Genomic DNA, 16,960 nt, shown 5'->3' on the forward strand with positions numbered 1-16,960 from the left:
CCTTTGATGGGACAGAATCCATAGAGTCACCGACAGTCCCCAGGCCTGTGTGGCACAAACAGTTAATGAGTTCAACTGCTAATGGGTGGAGGTTTGGGTCCACCCGGAGCATCTACGTAAAAGCACCTGGCAGTCAACTTCCCAATTTCCCAAACACCAGCCAGTGCACTTGCTGCGGAGCACAGTGCTCCTCTGACCCACAAGGGCTCACCAGGCGTCAGAGCCGACTCGGCTGCCATTGACAATCATCACACTTCATCTGCGGAGACCAGAGACCCGATGACGATGCCTCTTGAACGCATCCTTTCCTTTCTGGTACTCCCTTTCAGACTCTGCCCACCCCCAGCACAAATCACAGGTAGAATGGGCTGCTAGGCGTCTCCCCAAGGAGGCTTGCTGGTGCTGCTGGTAGTGTTGGGCTGCTGAGGGCAAGATCAACACATTGTCTGCTCCCACAAAGATGCACAAGCCTATTCAGGGTTGCGCTGAGTCAGAATTGATGTGCTGGCAGTGGGGGTGGGTCTCCATGGCTAGAACCTCTCCCTTTGCTCATCCACAGCTCTGCCAGCCATCTTTTCAAAACAGACTTAGGGTGTGCCCCCTACTCAGAAAGGCCCCATGGCTTCCTCCTTCCTGCAGAATGAATGCCAAACCCCTTTGTGAGTTGGCCCCAAACAACCTTTCCTCGTTCATCTCCTGCCACCCTGCTCCCAGCCTGGGCACAGGCCACACCGGACCTCTGCTTGCTCTATGAACCCCAGTTGTCTACTTGTCTCGGTCTGCTCGGGCCTTTGACCTCCTCCTTCTAGTCTCACCCTTTCCCCTCTTTTCTGCTTCCCTTATTTGCGCATCAGCTCCTTCCTGGAATCAACCTCCAGTCCCAGCTTCTAGAAAGCCTTTCTAATTCACTCCTCCCACAGAAGTAGCCACTCCCTTCTCAAAACTCTAAAACGACATTGCTTTAAACATTTTTTTTTTTACAGTTTGATTTCTGGAATCAAATTGACTCTTGGTAAATCCCTTATGTGTCTATCTCTCCCAACTAATGACGAACCTCTATGGCCAAGAATTACGTCTCTTCTTAAAATCTTGCGAGTAGTCATTTGGAGCCCTGGTGGCATAGTGGTTTAGAGTTGGGCTGTAATCATCAAGGTCAGCAGTTTGAAAACACCAGCTGCTCCTTGGGAGAAAGATGGGGCTTTCTACTCCCATAAACAGTTCAAGACGTGGAAACTCACAGGGGCACTTCCACCTTGTCCTGTAGGTTAGCTGTGCGTCAGCACTGACTCCATGCGTGAGTTTGGTCTCTCTGTTTCCGTGGCCCTCCAGAGACTTGGCTGTGGGCCTCTTCCTGCGTGGAGCAAAGCTGGTGAAGACACGGAAAGGCTCCAGAAAACAATGGTGCAAAGCGCTAATGGGGCGCAGGCGCTTTGAGCCCGGAAGAACTGGATGGCGCACGCAGTCGCCACCAACTGTTTAGATTGGGATCACAAAAGAAGGCCCTGGACAGGGTGGAAGAAAACTAGAACGAAATTCAAATTCATCAGAAAGACCAAACTTACTGGTCTGACAGAGACTGGTGGAAACCCCAAGACTATGGGCTTGGGGCACCCATCAAACCTGGCACTTAATCCACTTCTTCACAAGGGTCAACTTTCAGGCAGACAATAGAAAGGACTACAAAGTGAGCATTAACATGCATACGGATCGTGCCTCTCAGAACAGCAACCGTATGGGACCATAAGGGTGGCATTTGCCTAAAACCAAAGTTCAGAGGCAGGAGGGGCGGGAAAGATGGGTTAATGGAAACCCGGAAGTCAGGGAAGAAGTGAGCGGATCGTCGTTACATGGAGGGGATTGCAAGGAAGGCTCCAAAGCAAGCTGTGTCTAAACTCCTGAATGGGAACCAGTCTCCCCTAAGCTCTCACCCGTGCCACAGTAAACATTCGAAACAACAAAAGCTATTATGCCTCATACAATGGCCAAAACAGCCCCGCACTATGCCATGCAGCAGCTCACGGTCAACTAAACTCATCACGTGGCACCGGTCACCCTCCTCCAAGAGTCACCATTAGGTCAGCTAGTCATCCTGGTGACAGCATGGGGGACCCTGGAAGGACACACACCTGTAACATCAGTTCTAACACAGGGTCTCCTGGGAAGCATGTCTGAAAAATTCAGATGTCACCCAGAATGTGGAGTCCCCAAGTCACAGCTCCACCCCACCTTCAGGGGACAAAGTCAGTGTCCCCTCACCTGCTGCATCCCGTGCAGGAGGGCCAGGCAGCCTCTAGGAGGCCAGCCTTCATCCCTACCCTCCATCAGGAATCCTCCTAGCTTCCTAAACACACAGGGGGTTCCCCCTCCCCTAAACTCCTGAATCCTAATGCAGGACAATTAACCTGCTGCTTACGAAGGTGCCATTTTGTGTCATCGTTTGTACTGAGCTTTTCCGTCTGAGTTTCTTGTACTGTGACTTAGCAGGCCAGTTACTGCAGGGTGGGGAAGGCGGGATACAGGTGAGCCAGCAGTCCTTGGTCCCAGTTTGATTCCTGCCTCTGCTTTCCTCCAGCCTTGGCTTCATTCACACCCTTCCAAGTGACTCCAGGAGACCCCAACTGGATCACAAAAGCCGCTCTCAGCTCAAGACCTTTAGTGGCAGCTCCAGAGCCGTGAGAGCCCATGCCCACCAGATGCAAGAGCCTCTCTTTCCTAGAGTGGTGAAGGGGAGGCAGGTGAAGGGGCCTCACCCCCTCACCAAATCTTCATCTGGGTTCTGTGTCCTAGAGGAGCTAGCAAGGGGCCGAGGGGAACTAAGAACGGATTAGGGCTATGGAGCGCCCACCTGACCTTTTACAACACCCTACCAACGACGCCTGAAAGTGGGGGTCGAGCAAGCACCCCCACTTCATGAGCATAGAAGCTGACCGATGAGCTGAGGAAGTGCTGGGACTCGCTCCCTGTGGCCCGCCTCCCCCCTTTCTGGAAACTTTTCCTCGAAAGACTAAAGACAAAAGACAGCTGTGCAGCCACCCTGACCCTGCCCTCCCCACTAGGCCTCCCTGAAATCGGAGGCCACCATCTCTACCACAGGAGGCTACCCGGCCCACCCCCCTCCCCTCCCCCTCCCCGTCCACCCACCTGCCTCCGTCTGGGGTGGCAGGAAGGGAGGTGCTGGGCACCGGCCGTGAAGAGCAAACCACCCCTCCCCCCACCTTCTCAGAGCTGCTGCCGCCTGCGCCAAGGGTCGTGTCGTGCACAGGACCCTGGGCAGTGGGCAGCCATGGCCGGCGCCGAGTCCCGCAGCCCCAGCCCCTGGGAGGGGTCCGGGGACTACTCGGGCTCGGGGGCCCTGGAGGAGCTGGAGGAGCTGAGGCTGTGCCCGTCGTGGGACCTGCCCTACGGCTACGCCTACATCCCCGCGCTCTACCTGGCGGCCTTCGCCATGGGCCTGGCGGGCAACGCCTTCGTGGTGTGGCTGCTGGCCCGGCGGCGGGGCCCGCGGCGGCTCGTGGACACCTTCGTGCTGCACCTGGCCGTCGCTGACCTGGGCTTCGTGCTCACGCTGCCGCTGTGGGCCGCGGCGACGGCGCAGGGCGGCCGCTGGCCCTTCGGCGCGGCGCTCTGCAAGCTCAGCAGCTTCGCGCTGACCGGCACGCGCTGCGCGGGCGCGCTGCTGCTGGCCGGCATGAGCGTGGACCGCTACCTGGCCGTGGTGAAGCTGCTCGACGCGCGCCCGCTGCGCACCCCGCGCTGCGCGCTGGCCGCCTGCTGCGGCGTCTGGGCCGCGGCGCTCCTGGCCGGCCTGCCCGCGCTGGCCTACCGCGGCCTGCAGCCGCTCCCCGGGGGCCTGGGGGGCCGCCAGTGCGGGGAGGAGCCCTCGGACGCCTTCCAGGGCCTCAGCCTGCTGCTGCTGCTGCTGACCTTCGTCCTGCCGCTGGCCGTCACCCTCTTCTGCTACTGCCGCATCTCGCGCCGCCTGCGCCGGCCGCCGCACCTGGGCCGCGCCCGGAGGACCTCGCTGCGCATCATCTTCGCCATCGTCGGCACGTTCGTGGGCTCCTGGCTGCCCTTCAGCGCCCTGCGAGCCGTCTTCCACCTGGCGCGGCTGCGGGCGCTGCCGCTGCCGCTGCCCTGCCCGCTGGTGCTGGCGCTGCGCTGGGGCCTCACCCTCGCCACCTGCCTGGCCTTCGTCCACAGCTGCGCCAACCCGGTCATCTACCTCCTGCTGGACCGCTCGTTCCGCGCGCGGGTGCGGCGCGGGGCCTGCCGGGGCGTGGGCAGCTTGGTGCGCAGGGGCAGCTCGGCCTCCTCCTTCTCCGGGGACGACAGCTCCATGTTCCGGAGCCGGCCCTGCAGCTCGGGCCCGCCGCAGCCGGTGCGCTCAGTCTCAGGGCCCCACCGCTGCCCAGAGCGCGTGGAGGGCACGGAGAGAAAGAGGGAGAGGGAGAGGGAGAGGAGAGCGGGGAGGGAAGGAGCAGGGTGTGGGATCGGCTCCCCAGGTTTGTCTAGTCTGGGGGCAGCAGAAAGCCCCAGTCAGCCTTGCTCGGCCACGCTTCCTCCATCGATTCTTCCAGAACCTCGGAGCTATTTGAACTCTCCCAAAGCCAACTGCTGAGACTCGCTGTTCTCCCAGCCCCGAGGGCACCTCATTGAGTCTCTACAGCCCGGGAAAGATCCCATGAGATGAAGGCGAGGGCGGCCTGGAGAGCCACACATTCGCCAAACAGAGAGGACAGTGGGTCTTCTTCTCTGTCCGTGGGCCAAAATATCAAACCAGGCTCCCAGGAGCTCCCTTGTCCCCAGCTCTGCTTTCTCTAGGCCTTTTTGCCCCCCCCTCCCCGCCCCACAAAATTCTATGCAACATGGGAACCACCTGCCCTTTTATTGCACAATGGACATTGTAGCTGCATTTGTTCTATCCTGAACCCACCTACTTAAACCTTTAAGTACCTTCCAATCTCACTGCCATTGTGTGGACTCAGGCGTAGCAAGGTTGCAAATCTGTACAGAATCAGACTGCTACAGTATGCCTTTGTCCTGCACAGCGCTGGCTGGTGGGTTGAACCTTTTGCGATAACCACTGTGCCACCAGTCATCCTGGCTATATGAGTTTTAAAAACTCAAACTCACTGCCGTTAGTTGATTCCGACTCATAAAGACCCAGTAGGACAGGGTAGAACTGCCTCCTGTGGTTTGCAGAGATGGTAACTCTTTCCAGCGTAGAAAGCTATATGATTAGTCACCATCAAGTCAGACTTGTATTTTCCAAGGTCACCAGAGCCACTGGGACCCTCCTGAGGGTGAGCTGCTAAGCTCCTTTCTCCCAGCTAATCCCCTTCGGTGCCTATCTGTTGGTCTTCTCCCCACTGCAGCTGCAACCCAGAAGCTGAAGGACTTACCCTGGGAGTGGTCCTGGCCCATCCAGCCGGCCAGGGGGCTCTCAAATCTCTTCCCAGGGGCCCAGATGCTCCAACACTTGGCCCAGGGACCCCAGCATCTTCTCTGTGAAGTCACCCTCCGCAATAAACACCTTTGCTTTGCTAGCCCTAACCTGACTCCTGTGTGTTAACAAGCAGTAGGCATGAAATGAGTGTCAGAGGTGGAGTGCGCCCTGAGCCAGACAAAACTCAATCCTGTAGTTGAGGTTGACCTCAGGGTGATAAGGATGGGACGATGTTGGTGGGCCTGAGAGCTGCATCGGTGTAGGTCTGATAATCCCATGAGAGGGCAGCAAATAGTGTATCCTTAATATTTTAAAGGCAATTCCACACTTTGACGGTTAGGGGGCTGGGTGGGAGTCGGGGTAGGGGCAGCTCAAAGGCATCTGCCAAACAAGCATGATGTCAAAGAGAGAATGCACTATTTGATTTTTAAATATCTACGGGGCCGTTTTTCTACCCTTTATGAGACTTTCCTGGGCAAACGTTTGGGGTTGTTCAGATTCTGTCTCTGATTCAAAGTTTATGCTTTTGTCTCAAAAGTGTAAGATCTGGCTTGAGGGAAGTTCAGTCGGTGCAGGGGACGGAACTCAATCCTTCCCGTCCCCTTGGAGACTGCTTGCAGCCAGCTCCCTACCAGGCCAGGGATGAGGTTGCAGGGTCTGGGCCAGGGTGTCCGCTCAGAGAGTAGCACCGCAGCTGGAGGCAGCTCTAGGTTGGGTCTGGAGCCTGGGCAATCTTTCTCAGTGTGTCTAACCCTCCAAAAAAGATGGAGTGTCTTCTTAGCATTTGGAGCGATTGGGCTAGAGCTGGTTGACCATCACATCCTACCCACTTTGACCTCATTTCTCCACTGCATGTCCCTCCCTCCTTCCCCCCCCCCCCCCCTGCCCCCGCCCCCCCTCCACAGAAAGGCAGGTTGTGGAGAAGCATGCCTATGCAGCTTGCAGGCACACACACACAGAGGGAGTCAAGCAGGACATCCTTCGGGCCCTTTAGTGTTTGGGAGCTCAGAGCGAGCACGTCTAGAGTTCTTCGTAGCCGCACCGCTGTGCTGCTCCCTGGCGACTGTTGTTTCCCAAGGCTGCAAGGAGCCCCATAGCGGAGCCGTTACTCGTTGGGCTGCTAATCAAAGAGTCAACTGCTTGACACCACCAGTTGCTTCTCAGAGGAAAGAGGAGGCTTTCTACTCCCATAAAGAGCTACAGCCTCAGAAAGTCACGGGGGCAGCTCTACCCTGCCCGTCGGCTCACCAGGAGTCAGAATTGACCCCATGGCAGTGCGTTGCTGTGTTGGTTTATATGGCTGCAGCCCCCCAGACGCCAACGAGAAAGCCAATCTCATCTGTGTGTGTGGGGGGGGGCGGTGAGGCCTCAGCTTACAGAGAAACCCTTCTCTAGGCTGCTCAGACTTTGTCCCCATTTCCACCCTTACTTGGGACACGTTGTCAGGGGAGACCAGTCCCTGGAGAAGGACATCGTGCTTGGTGAAGTGGAGGGGCAGAGGGACAGAGGAAGGCCCGCAAGGAGATGGACTAGCAATGGTTGCAACAACAGGCTCAAACAGAACCATGGGGGGGACAGGAGTGATCTGTTCTTCTGTCGTTAGGGTGTTTCTGGGTTGAAACCAATTCCCTAGCAACTGCCCCTAGTGCTTTGTCTACTCCACTCAAAATAGACAGGGCACTGTGAAGGGAAGGCATTACACTTTATTTATGATAATAACCGTTTTGGTGGGGTTTTTTTTAAGGCATCAAAAGGAAGACAGACTAGAAGGAAGTAAACCAAATCTTAACCATGATAGTAATGAGATTGTGGATTCCCCGCTTCCCTTTATACTTTATTTCTGTATTCTTGAAATGTCCAATATTGGTTCTTTTTTTTCCCTCCTAAAGGGCAAGTCGTTAATAAATAAGGAGCCTGGTGGTGCAGTGGTTAAGCGCTTGGCTGCCAATTGAAAAGTCGGTGGTTCCAGCCCACCCAGCTCCGAGAGAGCCAGACCTGCCCATCTGCCCCTAGGCGATGACCACCAAGAAAGTCGTTGGGCCATTCTGCTCCATCACTTGGGGTCAGTATGTGTAGACATGGACTCAGAGGCCCCCAACCACTGCAGTCACAGGTGACCGAAGCACCGGAGCAAAAATCAGACCTGGATCCTGGCCCCACTCAGTCACCACTGACCGGGAGCAACTCTGCCCGCCTCCCCAACCTCGCTCATTTCCCGCACATACAGAATGGAGATGGGGGTGTCTGCTCTGGCTGCCCAGAGATGTCAGGAAACTATCTTGTAATTTGTGAGCCGTGGTGTTTCAGACAAACACACCCTCCAGACCAGTCCCTTCCAGGCCTCTGGCTTCTCCCCTTGGAGAAGAAGCAAGACAGAGATGCTCTGAGTTTCTGAAAGGCTGGCATCTGGGCATCGGCTGGGCCAATCTGCCAGCCCTGTGTGATTCTGATTTGATTCTTGTGACTAATTCTGAGATTTCTCTTCACCCCTCTCAACCCATGGGTCCTTTCTCAGAGCACAGTGTGGGAACCCCGGGCCCCGGTGGTGATGAGTGATCTGGGGAGTTCAGGAGAATGGCACCTGGGGGATGACTCAGCCTCCTGTGCCTTGTGATGGCACCCTTAGGTCTCAGGGTGGCTGCCCAGCTCCTTTGAGCCTCGGTCAAGTGGGGAAATGATGGAAAGGCCCACAGCCAGAAGACAGGGGAGTGCTTGGTAAGTGAGAGAGGGGCTAACATCAAAAAGACAAATAACCCAATCCAGTCCTGTGAAGGACTTGACCAGACATCCCACCAGAGGACATTCCAGTGGCCACCACGCACATGAAAAAATGCGCGGCGTCATTAGCCATCAGCGAGAGCACACACACACACACACACACACACACACAGATGAAAGATGCTGATAAGGATGTGGGGACATTGGAACCCTTACCCAATGCAGATTGGAATGCAAAATGGTCCCACCACTGCTGAAAACAACTCCTCCCAACATGAAAAATGGAATCACCATATGACCCAGCAATCCACTCATAGACACCACGGCTGTCTTGGAATGAGGCTTGTACACCAGTATCCACCACGCCACTTGTCCCAATAACCAAAAGGAGGAGACAACCAAATGTCCACGGAGACGCGTGGACGAGCAGCATGTAGCCCGGACTCATCCGTGTGGTGGAGCACTGCTCTGCCAGCAGGGGACATGCAGTCTTGATATCCCCACAGCCAGACAGAGCAGTAAGACGTTATCCGGAGTGGTCGAGGTCCACCACAGAACGACAAGTATTGTTGGGCTCCCTGATTTAAAAAGACCAGGAAAGACAAATGCTTACACATAGAACAGTTTACTCGTGTTTACACCGGGTGAAGGTGGGGAAGAGATGACTTAACAGGGACAGAAATCTCCTACTATGGAGGGTAGCCCTGCACAGTGACAGTGGTCACTTCTGTCACTAAGCTGAACCCTGTGTGGAGCCCTGGTGGCATCATGGTTACGTGCTGGTCTACTAACCACCGGGTCGGCAGTTCAACATCACTGGCCACTCCCCGGGCAGAAGACGAGTCGCTTTGAGCTGGAATCAACACCATAGCAGTGGCTTCTCTGTTCTTGCTTTTGTTTTTCGACTCTTGTAAAGAGTTTCCGTCTCGGGTGGTTCTACCCTCTCCTGCAAGGGTCGTATGAATTGGAATTGACTCAATGGCCCGGAGGAAAGTGGCACATTGATAAAAAGTTGAGTCGGCAGAATTTTGTGATGGGTATGTTTACAGCCATGATGTGCGCGCGCACAGAGTAGCTGCAGAGGCCGCCCATGTCTATCCAGAAACATTTGTGTTTTAACAAATCGCTAAGCATCACCTGGAGAGCTTGTCAAACTGTTGAGTCTGATCTTGAACGTCTGGAGTGGAAATGCAAATTCTCAGCAGGTGGCTGAACTGGAATGAATTGCTTCAAAGCCTGGCTTGTAAGTTAGGGTCCTGGTTTCATGTGTCATGCCAGTTAAAACCTAAGAACATGTTAACTGCATCTGTTCTACCTCTCATGTTGTTCTGTAATGTCTGGAATCTTAAAAGCTCGCAACTGGCCATCCAGTGCCCAAGCTCTATTAGCCTGAAGCCGCAGAGGAAGGGGGAACATCAGGGATAAACTCCGTTGGTGAATGTTCCCATGAGCAATTGCTTCCTTTGCCAGGAGACCAATAGAATTGGATAGTAGCTGTCTAACATTACTGAATATTTTGATGAAAGATTCTCTCGAAGCCTCTTAATCAGACAGCGTAAAACACAGAACAGAATTCAGATTTTCACGGCCTCTAGACTTCCTGCAGCCCCAGAAGTTGGATGAACCCCTGAAATGATCCCCCTGAGATCATCTTTAAACTTTAAGCCAAAAATAACCTCTGAAGTCCTAAAACTGAACAGTAAAACCGCAAATCCCACTGCCATTAGATGGTTTCCAACTCACAGCGACCCTATGGGACTTCTGAGGCTGCCAATCTGACCGGAACAGGTAGCCTCATATTCCCTCAGAAGAGCTGCTGAGGGGTGTAGGCAGCCAGCCTTGCAGCTAGCCGACAATGCTTACCTGACCGCTGCCAGGACTCCTTTTAAAACGGAATCATCCCTTCACTTAACTAGCGTCGTGGGTTACATGCTGGACTGCTAACCACAGGGTCAGCGCTTCAGAACCACCAGGCACTCCGTGGGAGAAAGATGAGGCTTTCCACTCCCATAGAAATGTAGTCTCCGAAACCCACAGGGGCCGTTCCACTCTGCCCTCCAGCGTCGCTGTGCGTCAGAATCAACAACATGACGTTGTTTTGAGCGTTATGTTCTTTTGAGAGCTATCTATATGGGATCAAATGATCGTAGCAATTTAAAGATCCCAGAAGAATGTTAGAGGACCGTGAGTTTGTGTTAATAGATGATGAATAACTCCAAAAAGGAGGCGGCGCATGGGTGTGGAACTCCGAGAATGTATGGGTTTTCTGCAAATAACGCACGAGCTGTATAGATTTGTCAAATCCCTTAGCCCCCTGTGCTCTACATGCAAGTTATATGTGTGTGCCCATGGTCTATGGTCCCAAGTTATTGAGAAAAACCCGGTATGCAGCAGCACGGGATGGTCCATGAAGAAATTGCTGAATCAGGGCATGTTTTGCTGTGTCTACTCCCAAGACAACAAAATGAATATATTTTAAAAATTTAAAAACCAAAAGTATGAAAACGCACTTATAGAGCATGTAATTACATCTCCCATAAAAGTAGTCACTGGGCGAGATTCATATTTACATTCATCGCAGGACCTTGTCGCCAGAAACTCGTTTTGTCCGTTCTCAGAACGGAGGCAGTCAGGAGCAGAGACAGGACATCGCTGGTTTAAGGTCATAATAAGACAGATCTGTGCAGCACACCACCCAGCTTTGAGAAGCACGGGCACAACGGGCTCGATTCTCACGGGCCTGTGGCCAAGCAGGAGAGTGCTGCGTGTTGGTGCCCAGGAGATTGGGACCCGAGAGTTACCATGTGGCTGGGCCAAGATCACAGACCCGTCCTCAGGGCAGCTCAGACCCTAGGAAGCAGGCTGGTCTCTCCCTCACACTTCTTTTTCTCGGCCTCTCCTCCAGCTCCCGCCAGCTCCGGAGCACCACCAGCTCCACCACACTCCTCCCCTGCATCATTCTCTGGTCTGCCAGGTCAGACCCCATCTCTGACTGCTCTCCACTTCCCTCCCTGCCAGACGACTGGGTTGGGTTCTGCCCAGAGCAAACAGGCACTCTCTCCATTTGAGCTCAGCCCACACGGGATGACTCACTCTTAGCCAGACACTCTTAGCGTGTTTTAAAAGTTGCTTTAAAAAAAAAAAAAAGTTGCTTTTCTCCCTGACAATGCCAGGCCTTTGTTTAAAAACCAACAAACACATGGAAACCACAGAAAATGAAAGAAGAAAATAAAACACACTCAGCACAAAGGGATCCCTTAGAGTATTTTTATGAGTTTTTCCCCGTTCAATTGAAGTCAACCTGCCTGAGACTGATTGTACTCCCGGGACTGGCACAAAAGCTGTACTCCCATCCAAGGACTTACCAGGCCCGACCCTGCTTAGCCTCCGAGATCAGACAAGATCGGGCGTATTCAGGGTGGTATGGCCGTAAACAACCTAGACTCATTTGTTGAGTATTTATACTGCATATAATATATATAATACATAATGAAATGCATGTTTACACATAAAAATGCATTATATAATTTATATATAAAAGCGCAGCATATGATGCATATTATATACATTAGTTTGTAACCTGCTTTCTTCACTTAAGAATATACCATATTTTACTGTGGCACTAAATATTATTCTAAAGTATGTTTTTAAGGTTACATCATTAAATGAGTATAAGCTTGTTGAACCAAGTCTGAATGCTTTCCCTAATTTTTTACTCTTATAAGTAATCCTATTGTGCGTATTTTTGCATAGTAAACTTTTTGTCCACCTCTAATTCAAGATAACCCCCTAGAAGTGAAATGATGATTCAATTCTATGAACAATTTGAGACCTTATCGCATTGTTGGAAATGCTATGTTTGCTGCATGAGTTTGTTCATCCACCTCACCCTTAACGAACAGCACGGGCATTGTGGTTAAAAAGGAAACGTGCCTGGCTCCCATGGCGAGTGCTCCATGTCCAGCTCGATGGAAAAGCAAGGGTTCTGGCCCCGCCCCTCTTCACCAGAGACAGATGAGGCGGCCTGTTCCCATGCCAATTTGCAGCCTTGGAGGAAGCCGACAGGACTGCTCTCCCCGCCTTATCAGGTTGTTATGCATTAGAATGAACTCCACCACGGCAAAAGATTTGTCTTTGGGGCTTATCAAGATCACACATTTTGATCAAGGGCTCCACAGATGACTCCCATCAAAAGGAGGAAAAATGTGGGGGGAAATTTCAAATTTCTTATGGAATCCAGCACTGTTAGACCCATGGAAACTGGGGGCTACCTTTGAACCTGTTACCCTGAGAAACACCATTGACACCCTACTGGCAGCAGCCACTCTCCGTGTACCTGAGTCCTTTAGGGGCAGTGACGGCCCTTGTGGGGAGAGATGGGCAGAATGGTGACACTGTGTCATTGAGCTGTCCATTGAGAAATGGCTGAAGGAGTGCATGGTCTGCTTTGTGTATTTTCACCCCAAATAATACACATTTCGATACTGATCCATTGTGTATCTGCTTAACTCTAAAGGAATAATATCTTACTATCTCGTTATCTGCAAGGAGCCCTGGTGGCCAGTGGTGATATGCTGGGCTGTTCACCACTAGGTCAGCAGTTTGAAACCACCAGCCGCTCTGCGGGAGAAAGAGGAGGCTTTCTACTCCCATAGGTAGTTACAGTCTCGGAAACCCACAGGGGCAGTTCTACCTGGTCTTATACGGGTAACTACAGATCAGAATTGCTTTGATGGCAGGGGTTTGCGTTTTAAACAATTTATATATATATATTTTTTTATCAATTTATTGGGGCTCATACAATTCATCACAATACATAGATCAATTGTGTAAAGCACATCTATACATTTGTTGCCCTCATTATTCCCAAAATTCGCTTTCCTCTTGGGTTCCCGGAAAATTTATCTTTTTATATACTTTTAAACACCTTTTGTATATAATATCTAATGATAGTGTCCTTTATTATGTTCCTAATAGCTCATGGCGATGGAGCACCTTCTATGTGAGAGGCACTGAGCTGAAGGCTTTACATAGGGGGGGTCAGACAGCAAGCATTCCTACTAAAGTTCCAGCACATACTTGGGTAAGTTTATTCCAAACAAAACGTGGTGTAAACAAGTCCCTGTGATCAGCGGAGTTCCACCGATGACAAGTTCTCTAAGCACTCCTCTGGCCGTTGTCTCCTTAGGGAGCCGGCTGAGAAACGTCCAAACACAGACACAGGTGGGTCTGACAAGTCATTTCCCAGTGGGCATTTGCCTTTTCAGCAGGTATGTTCTTGAATGTTGTGAAGTGTATGGGGACGAATTATGGAAACTTCTTGCTTGTTAGCTGCTACTCTTGAGTCGGCACAATAGAAGCAAACACTGGCCTGTCCTCAACTTCTTAGACATGACCTCAGTCTAACACCTTGAGGGAAATCACTGGGCCTGTCGGGGAGGGGGCAGTGTGAGAGGGGGCCAGACCATAATCTGGGGGGACAGCACGGTCCATTGGCATAATGTAGTCCACCAAGACAATGCTCTACATCCTACTTTGATGAGTAGCGACTGAGGTCTCGAAGGCCTGCGAGTAGCCATCTAAGGTGTAACTGTCTGTCTCTCCATGTCTGCAGGAACGAAGAGTGATGACCATCTAAAGACACATAGAAGCGATGACAAGTAACAGTCTCACACCCTGAGACCAGAAGGACTAGATGGTGCCCGGTGTCTACCGCCACCAACTGCTCTGGAAAGGGTCACAGTAGAAAGCCCTAGACAGAGTGGGAGAAAAAAGCAGAACTCAAAATCATAAAAGAGACCAGGCTCGCTGGCCAGAAAGAGACATCTGGGACCCACGAGACTCTGGCCCGTGGACACCCTGCAGGTCTGGACCTGAACCCATCTCCAAGTGAAAACAATCGATGATTTAAGATAAACAAGGCAGCTTTTCCCCAAGGACAAGGTTCAGAGGGTTGGGAAAGAGAGGAATGGGGCGGGACCCACAGGGAAGGTGTGGGACACGTGCTGGCTCAGTGAGGGCACGGCCGTGGGGGACTTGACCCAACGTGTGTATAGACTGTCGCCTGTGGAGACCTTCACCCAGTTCACAGTGAAAAGTTTTTTTAAAAGCCCAATAAAAAACAGGGGCTTCCAGCAGCCAACACCACGAGGAAATGTTCAAATGTATCAGCAGTAAGGGAAATACAAATTAAAACAGCAATGAGATACCACTTCACACTAACATCTTCAGTAAAAATCCATAAAACAGAAAATAATAAATGCTGGGGGCGGTGGGGATTAAAGCCCACCAGTAGTCATTTGGACGCCCCCTGTCAGAAGGGTCAGAAGGAAGAGATGAGTCAGTCAGGGTGCAGTACAGCACCCACGAAACACACAACCTTCCTCTAGCTCTTTAATGCTTCCTCCCCTCCACTATCATGACCCCAATTCTGTTTTACAAATCTGGCTAGATCAGAACACGTATACTGGTACAGATAGGAGCTCTCTACACAGGAAATCCAGAACAGATAAACACTCCCCCCCCCAGGACCAAGAAGGGGAGCAGTGACACTAAGAGGGAAGGAACGGGGGGAGATCACAATAATTGATCATGCCCTCCCTCCCAGGGGGACAGACAGAAGAAAGTGTGTGAAAGGAGACAGCGGTCAGTGTAAGACATTGAAAAAAATAAAAAAGATAAATTATCAAGGGGATATGGGGGAGGGAGAGTGGGGAGAGGGAGGGGAAAATAAAAAATGAGGAGCTGATACCAAGGGCTCAAGTAGAAAGAAAATCTTTTGAAAAAGATGATGACAACATATGTACAGATGTGTTTGACACAATGGATATACGTATGGATTGTGATAAGAGCTGTAAGAGCCCTCAATAAAATAAAATAAATATTAAAAAAGGAAACAAATGCTAGAGAGGATGTGGTGCGATTGGAACGTTCTTACATTGCTGGTGGGACTGTGGAGTTGTATAGGAATGCAGTGTGCACGGTAGGTCCTTAAGCAAATGCAAATACAAGTACCGTATGATCCAACAATCTCTCTACTGGGTGTATATATATCTACCCTAAAGAAATCAAGACAGGCTATAACACAAACAGACATATGCACACCTATGTTTATTCTAGCAAGTTCCGTTAAAGCAAAAGCATGGAAACAACCCGAACCCCGGTATAGACGGGTGGAAGAACAAGCTCTGGCACATTCATACAATGGAATATTATGCATCGATAAAATCCAATCGCAGCCCTCTTAGATCCCGCAAGACATAGACAAAACCAGAGAACATTACGCTTAGCAAAGTTAGTCAATCTTATAACTATTTAATGACACCATTACTATAAGGGGAACAAAGAAAAAGAAACTTGGATTTTACACCTAAAGGTAAGACTTTGATGACCTCGAGGAGGCCAGGGAGGGGTCGGGAACAGTAAGGGGGAGGGGGAGGAGGGCACGAGGAAGGGGGGGAGGGGAGAAAAAAGAAAGTGAACCACATTTATGGGGGCTCCATGCGACATTATCATTGATGTCATGTGACCAGGGAGGCTGTGTAACTGTACAGAATATGCTTCTTTAAAAGAAAAAGCATCATAAACATTGGTCGAAAGGACCTATGAAATACATAAGTAAAAAAAAATATATATATATAAGTGAAAAAAACCCATACCAAGATAAATGAATAAATAATGAAAAACTGAGTGTGAAGGCTCACAGCCTTAAAAAAAAGAAGAAAAATTATCCAGATTCCTTGCCAAACAGAAACACTGTTTTAAGAGGATCCGTTGGACCAGTTAAATTCCAGACCGAGAGATCAGGTCAGTAGGTGCTGCCAACTGCTCTTTGGGATCACCAAGGAGTGATCTCGTTGGATTTTCTTGAAAGACCAAGGAAGATCACTGGGACTTGCTGCGGGACTCTTTCAGGACACTGCCATGGGAGCTGCATCGGGGAGGAAAGGATGTGCAACATTGCAGGGAGGATGTTCCCCATCACAGCACAGCACGGGGACACCTGGCCCTCCGCCTTACAGGCCCGAGCTCTCCCCTTACGCTTCTTTCTGTTCCCAAGACTCAAAGCATTTCTCAAAGGAACAGGCTGAAATGTTTATCTTTTAATCATTTTATTGGTGGCTCTTACAATTCTTATAACATCCCATATATCGATTGCATCGAGCATATGGGTACATAGGTTGCCATCATCATGTCCAATCATTGTAAACCGGCCATGAAGGCCTTCTGACAGAGCACCTGGACTCACTGCCCTCTTGGTGGTTCCGACGCATCTCGCCCGAGAGGACAGGGTAGAACTGCCCTATGGTGTTCCAGAGACGGTCTCTCTGGCAGGGCGTAGAAAGCTGCGTCTTTCTCCCGAGGAGCAGCTGGTGGTTTCAAACTGCTGACCCTGCCTGTGGTTAGCAGTCCAATGCTTAAGCCACTGCTCCACCAGGGCTCCTCAGAGTCCAGTAGATAGGTCAAAAAATAATTTTGCACTGTTTTAGCCTTGTGGGCATCCGGATCGATGTAAGCTGGGTTTAGGAAAAATAATTTTGTTGCTATAATTAAGTACAGGGATATTTTTATGAAAAATAAAACTTTCTGCTGACACTCAGCATCCATTTTTTAGAGGCAGTCAATTTTGATGTCACCTTCTCTGATAGTGTCAACCAGTGTTGTCTGCAACACACACACACACACACAGACACACACACACACGCAGACACACAGTCACACACACACGCAGACACACAGACACACACAGGCACACACACAGACACAGACACACACATAGACACAGACACACACACA

At 51.2% G+C, this 16,960-nt stretch overlaps 1 protein-coding gene across 1 annotated transcript in view; it reads left to right on the forward strand.

Annotated features, from left to right (window-relative positions):
• Positions 1-3,283: 3,283 nt before the first annotated feature.
• The window catches only part of GPR25 (G protein-coupled receptor 25), a 45,524-nt gene continuing 31,847 nt past the window's right edge, over positions 3,284-16,960 (forward strand). The window contains exon 1 of the mRNA XM_045298177.1: positions 3,284-4,424. Within this exon, the coding sequence (XP_045154112.1) occupies positions 3,284-4,424 (1,141 nt within the window). The remainder of the gene's footprint in view (positions 4,425-16,960) is intronic.

Source organism: Echinops telfairi, unplaced genomic scaffold (assembly GCF_000313985.2).
Source record: "Echinops telfairi isolate 266 unplaced genomic scaffold, ASM31398v2 ScPeMD7_7424;HRSCAF=8462, whole genome shotgun sequence".
Classification (NCBI taxonomy): Eukaryota; Metazoa; Chordata; class Mammalia; order Afrosoricida; family Tenrecidae; genus Echinops; species Echinops telfairi.